The sequence below is a fragment of the Peromyscus eremicus genome, chromosome 11 (assembly GCF_949786415.1).
Source record: "Peromyscus eremicus chromosome 11, PerEre_H2_v1, whole genome shotgun sequence".
Classification (NCBI taxonomy): Eukaryota; Metazoa; Chordata; class Mammalia; order Rodentia; family Cricetidae; genus Peromyscus; species Peromyscus eremicus.
In genome coordinates, this window is record NC_081427.1 from 53,626,177 (window position 1) to 53,636,701 (window position 10,525).

A 10,525-nucleotide genomic window follows, 5' to 3' on the forward strand; every position below is an offset into this window, starting at 1 on the left:
CCTGGCATCACAAGACCATGTAATAAAAGCATTCTCCAAGTTCACGGCCTGTGGGTTCTCTGGGTGACAGGCGAGCTCAGGGAAGAACGTTTAGTTTTCAGCACATCTGGCTGCTTGCCCCGTGCAAGCAGATGCAGTGGCCAGTTCACCGCTGGGCTTCGGTTCCTTCACTGAATCAATAGGATTGCTAGATCCCCACCCACTTATGACCCCAACCTGCTCCAGGGAGCTGGAGACACACAGTAGGGAGCCATGGGCTGCAGGTATAAGGCAGGGACTCCGCAGAGCCCTCTGGGTGCTGAATGCTGGTACTAACCATTATGTAAGACAGAGACTCAGTGCTCAGAGCACCCTGACTGTGAGAAAGCCCACATCTGGCCCCTTAGACAAGTGCGCCCCTCCCATGGCTGTGAACCTCCTCGGTGAACCCCCATTTCACCTTTCCCATTCCACCAGCCCCAAAGCCCAGGTAACTCTCCGTCCCTCCCTCTTAGCTCCCCGCCTCCCCCCCCCCCCCCCCCCCCCCCGCCCCACTTCCTTTCTTCACCTCTTCTTACCTAACTCATCTATAGAGTTAGAATGGGTGGGCTTTCAAGGAGACAGAAAGTTAGGGAGAAAAGGCTTGAGTGGGAAAGTCCCCAGAGCTCTGGGCGCCTGAGTGTTCGGGTCCAGAGCACGCTTGACTCACTTCTCACAGCGGTCTGACCTCTGGTGTGGAAACTAGCACAGTTGGATACTTGTCAAGTGTCACGGGGCAGGTTACAAATAGCACGGGGATTAGCAAACCCCATCAGAAACTCGCGTTCAAGGTCAGGGAAAGTTAACAGCTTAATCCCTGGAGCACCAGAGAGGGTGTTTTATGGCAAAGGAGGGCTGTGAGCACACACATATATGACCAGGACGGGACAGAGGTGGCACACTACAGGACTTGATGGGGGATCCACTTCAGTCTAGGAGCGAGGCCCTCAGGTTGAATGCTAGAGTACGAGGTCCCCTGTCTCACTCTCTAGCGGGCCCAGGTGTTCCCATATCCTGTTGTAGAAAGCTCCCTGCGGGGCCCTAGCTCCAGTGACCTCCCCAGGTCGAGATCTCAGAGCAGTAGAAGGACCGGCCACCTGACTTCTGATCAGCAGTGGCGGCGGACGACGAAGACCAGGCTCAGTGGCGGACTGGGATCCCTGGCTTTCCCTGTTGCTCTGCCGGGGCTCAGCTCTCCGGCAGCCCCGGGAGCTCTGTCTGCACCTAGGCTGCAAAGGGACCAGCTCTCCTCCCAGCTGCCTGCCACGCAGTCCAGGCTGCCAGGGGGACAATCTCAACTCGCTGGTACCCCCAGCTTGGTGGAGCGGGTCAATCTGGCTCTCCACTCACACCCCAGTCCCTCGGGTGCACCGCCAAGTCTTACCGTCCCAGGGCCACGAAGCCGCCCTTAGTTCTGCGCTCGGGCGCGGCGCGCCCAGGCCCCGGGAGGGCAGCACCCGGCGGCGGCCAGCTCCCACCGGTCAGCCCTGCCCTGCCCCGCCCGGCCGCCGTGCCCACGGACCCGGCACCGCCTGGCCCTGTGCACACGGAGGCGACCCGCCCTCCGCGCCCGGACGCGCAGAGGGTGTGCGTGGAAGCCAGGCGTGCGGCGGAGAGTCCCAGGACCAGCTCAGGTAAGCGGCACCCTGGGAACCGCAGCAACTCCCTGCAGAGACATTTGCCTCTCCTGGCTTGGCTTTGCCAACTCTCCCGAAGGTGGGAAGCGGAGAGATGCTGTTGATTTGGGACTGGCTTTGGGAAAAACCAAAGGAGTGTTTATGAGCGGATCTGGCTTTGTGGGGTTGGCTTTGGAAACAGTTTAAGGTAGAGAGGGTTCGGTTTCTTAGGTAATTTTCCATCTATGTGGATGTCCCCGGGTGTCCGTGTTTTGAGCGCACCTAAGCGGGGCGCTGGGGCGATCCCCACCTTAGTTTGGATCAGGGACTAACAAATGTGCTAGGCGTCCTAGGGGAAAGAAACTGCAAATCTAGTTTGGGGCTTCTGTTTATATTGTTGGTGTTTGGGAACTTGCCTTAAGAGTCGAGGCCCGCAAAGCTGAAGACACCAAGAACCCAGTGAGTTCCTAACAGAACTTGAGGCAGTCCTTATCTGGGAAAGCAGCAGTAATATTATGTGATTCAAGGGAAGATGTGTTTTGAATTAGCACGATGCTTTAAGTCTTCCATCTTAACAGCATCTTCATGGAATGTGTCTTTTCCAAGTTTGAGAGGAAGGCTTGCCTCATCTGCTTCTTTTTTCTTCCTTCACTTTCTTCTGATTCTATCGCACTTTCCTGGGGAGGGGGTGAGGGGGGAAAGTACTTCCTATGGTGGCTTCAATTGATTACCATCTTTACCCAAACTCATCTTTTTATACGATTTAGTTTGTCTAGGTCTTGGCCATGAACTCCTTCATGTGAGATCATGAATGTGAACGGCAAATTATGTTTTAAAGTTTTTTTTTTTTTTTTTTACTTATTTATTTCATGTGCACTGTGTTTTTGCCTACATGCATGTCTGTATGAGGGTGTCAGATTCCCTAGAACTGGAGTTACAGAGAGTTGTGAGCTGACATGTGGGTACTGGGAATGGAACCTGGGTCCTCTGGAAGAGCAGCCAGTGCTCTTAACCACTGAGCCATCTCCCCAGCCCCACATTTTAACATTTTCTCTATTTGGATTGTGTTCGTGAGTGGTACAGTAAGGACCCTTACTTCCATTCACTCAAGTGAAACAAAGTCACTGGTTCAAAACCAATGCTGTGCAAACCAGCCTACCCTTTAACCACTGCTTGGAGACGTCAGTATACAATACTCTTTTGTTTTTGTTTTATTTTGGGACAGGGTCTCTCTATTATGTAGCTCTCTCTGGCTGTCCTGGAACTCACTCTGTAGACCAGGCTGACCTCGAGCTCAGAGATCCGCCTACTGCCTCCCAAGTGCTGAGATCAAAGGCGTGCGCCACATGTCCAGCTAGTATGAGTATAAAATAGTCTTGAAGTACCGGCCTTTTGTGGTTTTGTATGAGGAGCTTTTTCCATTGGACATTTCTGTTTTCCCAGCACGTTTGTGAGCCTTTATTGCCCTGTAACCACTTGCTTTTCAATGTGTCTAAGCCTCTGTGGAAGTGGGCGGCGCTGTGGAAGAGGGTGAGTGTTAGCCACCCACCTGGGTCTGCTCGCCTACCTGAGGGCACCGTCTACCTCTGCCATGGGGCTGGACTTTACCTGTTGTGCCAGATTTTCTCAGGTCATGCCAGGGTCCAGACACTGAGCTGCCAGTGAGGGTGTAGTGTCTGGGCAGCCCTAGGGTTGGCATCTTGAGAATCCTAGAATGACATTTTGACAGAGTTAGCTTAAAAGTCCACAAACCCACTGCCTTTCTGAACTACCTTTCCGTCCTGTTGAAACTGCGGGCGTTGGATCGTGTGTGGATGCAGCCTTAGAATAAAGTGAGAAGTGAAAAGCTGGGGAAATCTTAAACAAGAAGTGGGAAGTTAGTTATTGGACAAAAATTTACCCAAATTCTCAGAGCAGTTCTGATACGATACCGGACAGCTGTATGTCTGAAATTATCCCCATGGCTCTTCCATTACCTACCTGCCACTATTATTATTATTATTATTATTATTATTATTATTATTATTTCATTGGCCTGGAGAAATGAGTTTGTAAGACTCAGAACAGGAAAAGCCACACCCAGTCATCTTATTTATTTTTAAAAAGATTTCCTTATCTCAGAAGCACGGTAATTGAATTTCCTCTTTTTTGATATATTCATGAAATTACACATTTGGGAGTCTTTGGATGCCAGTTCTCCTGACTCATAGGCCCAGTCATTGTTCTACAGCAGACCAATTGCATAACATTCTACCTACTAACAGGTCACCCTTCTGTGATTTCTGCAATGGCCAGCAAGAGATCAGAGCTGGTCGTAGATAGCTGTATCCGTTGTAATTTTGCATTTATTGTTGTTTGCAGAGCCTGAAACTTCGGGAGGGAAGGAAACACATTTCCGCTTCACGGCAGGGAGCAACGAGGAAGCCTTTTTTCTTTTCTGGCCATGTCTTCTGTAGGAACGGCTGAGCCAGATGGGGACCAGAGGGACAGGCATGTCAGCAAGCTCATTTTCTTCCTCTTCCTCTTCGGTGCGGTCCTGTTGTGTGTGGGAGTCCTGCTCTCCATCTTTGGCTACCAGGCTTGCCAATATAAGGCCCTCTCACACTGCAACATGGTGCTAAAGATTGCTGGCCCATCGTGCGCAGTGATCGGGCTGGGGGCTGTGGTTCTGGCCCGCTCCCGGGCACGACTGCATCTGCGGGAGGGGCAGCGGCGAGGCCTCCAGGACCCTGACCAATCCTTCATCTGTGGAGAGAGCCGCCAGTTTGCCCAATGCCTCATCTTTGGGTTCTTGTTCCTGACCAGTGGCATGCTCATCAGCATCCTGGGCATTTGGGTGCCTGGATGCGGCGCAGACTGGGAACGGGAGCCGCTGAACGAGACGGACACGGGAGAAACAGAGCCCCAGATCTGCGGCTTCCTGTCTCTGCAGATCATGGGGCCCTTGATTGTGCTTGTGGGATTGTGTTTCTTTGTGGTGGCCCACGTTAAGAAGAAACACAACTTGAGTTCCAGCCGAGATACCTCTGAAATTGAAGGGGGACATGCTCACAGTACGGAGCCGGTCCATATCACTGTAGGTGAGTGTTGGTCGTTTGTAAGCTTGCTCAAGTCTCAGTGGGCATTGCTTTAAGGCCTCCCCAGGCTTCCCTAGGTCTGGTCTAGATTCCTTTTCTCAACTCAACTCCTCTCTGTCTCATACAAGTGCGCACACCTGAACACACAGATAACCCACCACCAAACACACACACACACACACACACACACACACACACACACACACACGAAAAGCAGGCTGTAAGAAGGTCTGCCCTGTGGGCTTGCTTCACAGGTCTGTTACACTACAGTATATAGTTAAAGTGAGCATTCGATTTCAGCTCCTAGGCCTACTAAGAGCTTCCTTGGTTTTTTTTTGTTTGTTTGTTTGTATTTGAGATACAGTCTCACTCTGCAGCTCTGGCTGTCCTGGAACTCACTATGTGGACCAGGCTGGCCTCAAACTCACAGAGATCCACCTGCCTCTGCCTTCCTAGTGCTGGGATTAAAGGCATGTGCTACTACTCCCAACTAAGAATTATTATTATTGTTACTATTATTATTATTAGTAGTAGTAGTGTGTATGTGTGTGTGGGGGGGTGTGGGTGTGTTTGTAGGGATATATGTGGAGGTGCCTGAGGAGGTCAGAAGAGGGTGTTGAATCCCCTGGAACTGGAGTTACAAGCAGTTGTGAACTGCTGGCTGCTGGTGCTGAGACCCTAACTTGGAGCCTCTGAAAGAGCAGTACATGCTCTTAACTGCTGCGCCATCTCCGCTCCCCACCAACAATGTCCTCTAAAACTCAGATGAATCCAAAGGGAACCTTTCCAGTTTGTCAAGTTTCAGCAGGTCAGGGGTCCACCCGCCCTCTCTTCTCAGGACAGTAGGACTTCATCCATTTTCTGGGCATCTCTGTGACTTCTGGGAAATGGCTGAGGCAGTGGCGGTGGGGGGGTGGGGGGGTGGGGCCGAGACTGCCAGCTGGAAGTGTTTCTTCATCAGACAAACAAATGCCCTTAGCTGGTGACAGAGACGAAGGTGCCATCGCCAGGTGTCACAGGCCCAAGGTTTGCTCTGTGTGAGGCGGCACTTTAACACTGGACGCAAGTGGCCACAACCTGTCCTTTTTGTCCTCCAAGACAGGTGCTGTTCTGTGCGGCTGGCAGCTGTGGCAGCCGAGGCCAGGGAGTTCTGAGTTTGCTCAGGCCTACACTGGCTTGGGCCCTGGCAAATGGTTTTTTAGACGTCCAGTCACTAGTGTGAACTGGTCTCTTCCCTATACGGAAGTGGAGTTCTCTTTCCTACCTCTTCCTGGCACCGTCACCTGGTGGCGCCGGCCCATCCTTCCTCAGTCCTCTGACAGCAGAGCTGCGACCTGTCTAGAATGTTCTGGACAGTGGTCATCATGCCATGCATGGGAATCGGAAAGGATCGGAACTGGGAGACAACTTAGTCCTGGTCCCTCGTTCCCTCCTCCTCAGAACACAGGGGTGTGTTCTAGAGGGAACAGGGACACTAAAACAAACTCTTAGAAGTTCGACTGCACCCGGGCGGCTGCGGCGGAGGTGGGGCTCAGCGTGGCCCGTTGCCACGTGAGCGGAGTGCTGTGTTGGAGCAACTCTGCGCTTAATCCAGCAGCTGGATTTTGATGAGTTAAGATTACCACTAGAAAGCAAGAAAACCCTTCTCAACAGAAGACGTCCCTGAGAAGTTGGATGTCTTTGAGAGTGTCTCACAGATGCATTAGCTCAGGGGGGCTTGACAGAGGCTGACTCCATATTACCACCGGAGAACTCAAGACTCTGAATTATAGGCCAACTTAAAAAAATGTGGTGACCTGTATGTACCCCAAAACTTACTATTTCAGGACCAGGCATAGTGACACATTTTTAATCCCAGCACTCAAGAGGCAGAGGTAGACGGATCTCTGTGAGTTGGAGGCCAGCCTGGTCTACACATCAAGCTCTAGGCCAGCCAGGGCTACATAGTGAGACCCTGTCTCAAACAAAACAAAAGAAAAAGAAAACCAAAACAAACAAAAAAACAGAACAACAATAAATTTCCTGGCTTAGCCATTTTTAATTTTCATTTACTGTTGTGTTATGTGAGTGCATGTGTGCCTTCATATGCGTGTGTGCACACGTGTGTGCAGATGAGGGCTAGATGCTGATGTTGGGTGTCTCCCTCATCTGCACACGCGGCCTTCTATGTTTTTGAGACAGGCATTACAACTGCCGCAAAACGTTTGCTGATTTGGCTAGGCTGGCTAGCCAGTGAACCCCAAGGACCCCCCTGTTTCCTCCTCCCTGAGATTACAGGCACATGCCCCTCTGCCCAGGGTCTTATAAGGGTGTGGGGATTTGAACACAGGTCCTCCTGATTGTGAGGCTAGTGCTGTACTGACTGAGCTATCCCCCAGCCCTATTTTAACTGTTTTAAATATACTGTATATACAGTTTATATATACGCTATATACAATGTAATGTTATATACATATATATATATATGGATATCTATGTTTATATAATACACAGTATATACAATGTAATGTTATTAAATATAGTCAAGCTATTGCAACACTATCATCACCATCAGCTTCTGGAATCTTCCCTTCCTCCCAAACAGAAACACCTGTTAGCAGTTCAACCCCCTTCCCTCCCAACTGAAACCTAGTCTACTCCACATGGAAGCGTCACAGGCCTACTTTCACATTCCAGAGCGCACAGGGCTGTTTTGACCTTTTATGGTGTGTGTGTGGAGATGGCAAGAGAGAAGCCATTAATTTTGTTTTTTTTCTAACTTGTTGTTCTGTGTTTTCCCCAGGTGACTCGGTGATAATATTCCCGCCCCCTCCACCGCCTTACTTTCCGGAGTCTTCCTCGGGCACTCGACCTCCTGGGGCGAACAGCTTGCACCACCGGGCTGAAAACCCACCTTCCTACTGCAGTCTTTTTAACCACGGGTAAGAGTTCCCCTTCCCCACCAGTGGGCATGTGTAGCCGTTCCAGAACTAGGCCTGAACTCAGGCCAGCCTAGCTCTAAGGCTGTGTTGACGTTAGAGTGCGGAGGATGTGGTGGTATGCCAGAGTTCCTGCCTTGATGCCCACACTCAGTCAGGAAACCTCGGGTAGTTCATAGGGTGAGTGATGAAGGATTGCTAGGAAACCTCTGGGCATCTTTATTGTTTCCGATAACTACACATCTGTCACACAGGCAGCCGCCACGGGGGCTGGAGGCCTCTGCTCGATTAGTGTTGCTGCTTCAGATGGCAGAGGGAGAGGTTCAAGGCTCCAGGGGACATGCGCAGAAGGATTTCAGTACTCTAATGGAGGAGGCTCTGACCTGGCCCAGCTGGGCCTCTCTCTCCGTGTTCGATAGCCTCTGGGCCTCAGAGCTTTGAAGGATGATTGGAGAGAGACAGATGGTCCGTGCCCCACTCCACATCCAAAGCAAAGAGAGTCTCATGGGACAGGCCTGAGGCAGCAAGAACCTAAGACACAGTGAGAGGGTAGGAGGAAGGCTGGTCTCAAGGAAGAGGGGGGACACTGATCTCCAGAGTGAGTGACGGGGATAGTGGTGAAGGAGGGCACACAGGCTAGGAGAGGATCAGGGCTCCCCGCTAGTCGGGGGAACATGAGAATAGACCTTTGAGGTAGACTTTCAGGGCTGGGTGTACCGAGAAGAGGCGGTACTGATATGGACCTCTTAAGACTTGGTAGAAGGTGTCCACGTAGGAGTTCCCGACAGTGCCAGATAGGGGCCAGTGTGTGTGGCCCCCAGATGCCAACTCTTACGGAGTTGGGAACCCAGGTTGTGGTGAGGGAAGGAAATGTTGCTGAAAAATATCCCAGGGCAAAATGGGAAGGTAGTTGGCGAAATGTGTGCATTTTTCAGAGAAGGAGAAGTTAAGCCCTAGGGACCTGGTGCCCATATGTGTTCACTCAGTGGTTGCCCTGGGAACGAAAAGAACCTCAGCAATCAAATAGAGGAGGTTGGGTGTGTGCAGCCTGGTGAAGGGGCCAGAGGACACATGCCCTTTGTCAAGGTTTAGAGGAACATGAAGTTGTCTGAGGATCCTGTTTGCCACAAAAATAAGGGGAGAGTTTATCTAATGAGAGGGAGAAGGAGATGGCCAGGGGACGGAGCGGGCTCATGAGTGTCTCATAGTGAGCTGGGGACCAGGGTGCTGAATGCAGATGTTGCTCAGTGGAGAAAGACCAGGCAATTGGAGATAGACATCTACCAATGAATGCTGTATTTTTTCCTCCAATGATAAACTTCCCCAAACCTAAGACCATGTCTAGGGGCTTCACATAAGTCCCCATTGAGATGGCAGTATTGATGCCAGGACCTCCGGGTCTGGTTTTGCTTGCATTATTTTCTGAGTTTCACGGTCACTCTAGATGGAAGGTTACTGCTACCCTCAGAATATTGTAGAGAAGGTAACGGAGACTCCTGAAGGGTGAATCGTGTGTCTAAGATCACCCACTGGGAAAGCAGCAGAGTGGAACTGAAATTAGTCCCCTGCCGTTGGAGCCTCTCCAGTGACTGGTGTCCCTTCCTGCCTCCCATCAAGCTGTTGGCTTGGTTTTTAATGCTCTATTTGCGTATATTCACATACCTTACTGTATCCTCCTCAGAAGACAGTGACTGTGCGTGCCAGTGTGCGGGCGCACCAGTTGTTGCTAGGAGATGTCTGAACCTTTAAGCTTAGAGCCTTTTCACTGGCAAAGACAGTGACAACAGAAGCCAAGCTGTCTTAATGTTACAGCAAATTCTAAGAAAAAAAAAAAAAAAAGAGATAAGGGACTGGCAAGGTGTCTCATTGGGTCAAAGCGTTGGCTGCCAAGCCGACGACCTGAGGTCAATCCTGGGGACCCACTTGGTGGAAGGGGAGAACCAACTCTTGAAAGTTGTTCTCTGACCTCCACACGTGCACTATGTATGGCACATGTGCCAAACACACACACACACACACACACACACACACACACACACACACACACACACCCCTTTGTAAAAATAAAAAAAAAAGTAAGGGGTAAGGAATGAAAGCAGATCTATAAAACACAATAGGCAAGCATGGTAGCATAGGCCTTTAATCCCAGCACCCGGGAAGCAGAGGCAGGCAGATCTCTGTGAGTTCAAGGCCAGCCAGGACTACATCACGAGACCCTGTCTCAACAACAGCAACAACGTAGGATTATAGGAGAAACAGCTCCTAGATTGGGCCGAGGCTCCTAGAAGCATGGCATCCGGAGAAGCCTCGTACCTGAGGGCTGTCCCTGTTTTCTTTGTGTCCTCTCATAATCTTGTTCTTTCTTTCCAGAAGGACCCCAACTCCTGAGAGCCAGGGCGCAGCCTCTGAGAGAGAACGGGAACTCATATACACCATTTCTGTGCCGGGTTCACCCTCTGAGAGCTCACACCCTGGGCATCTTCCACTGGATCTGCCCCCTAGATATGAAGAGAAAGAAACTGCCCTGGCCACGCCCACGGATGCACCTTCTGAGCTGCCCCCACCTTCTGAGCCATCCCAACTTTCTGAGCCATCCCCACCATGAATTTTGGACTTCACTTTTATATATTTCATGGATTGTTATTTTTATTTAATTTTTTAATAAAAAATACAATAACATTGGCTGTGTTCCCATTTTTCTGCCGTGACATCAAAAGAAGTCAGTAACCTTTCAGGCTAGGCCCTGTGACAGAGATCAACCTTGGATGTTGCTCCTCAGAAGCTCTCTGTCTCCCTTGTTTTTTTGAGACAAGTTCTCTCCTTGGTCTGGAACTCATTGTGTAGGGTCGGCTGGCTGGCCAGTGAGCCTCAGGGAGCTCTTCTCTGTCCGCACCTC

At 50.7% G+C, this 10,525-nt stretch overlaps 1 protein-coding gene across 1 annotated transcript; it reads left to right on the forward strand.

Moving 5' to 3' along the window:
• Positions 1–4,077: 4,077 nt before the first annotated feature.
• On the forward strand, positions 4,078–10,234 carry Tmem171 (transmembrane protein 171). Its single transcript, XM_059276295.1, has 3 exons — positions 4,078–4,714; positions 7,494–7,632; positions 10,000–10,234. The coding sequence occupies exons 1-3, from the start codon at positions 4,078–4,080 to the stop codon at positions 10,232–10,234; spliced, it is 1,011 nt and encodes a 336-aa protein (XP_059132278.1).
• Positions 10,235–10,525: the final 291 nt, after the last annotated feature.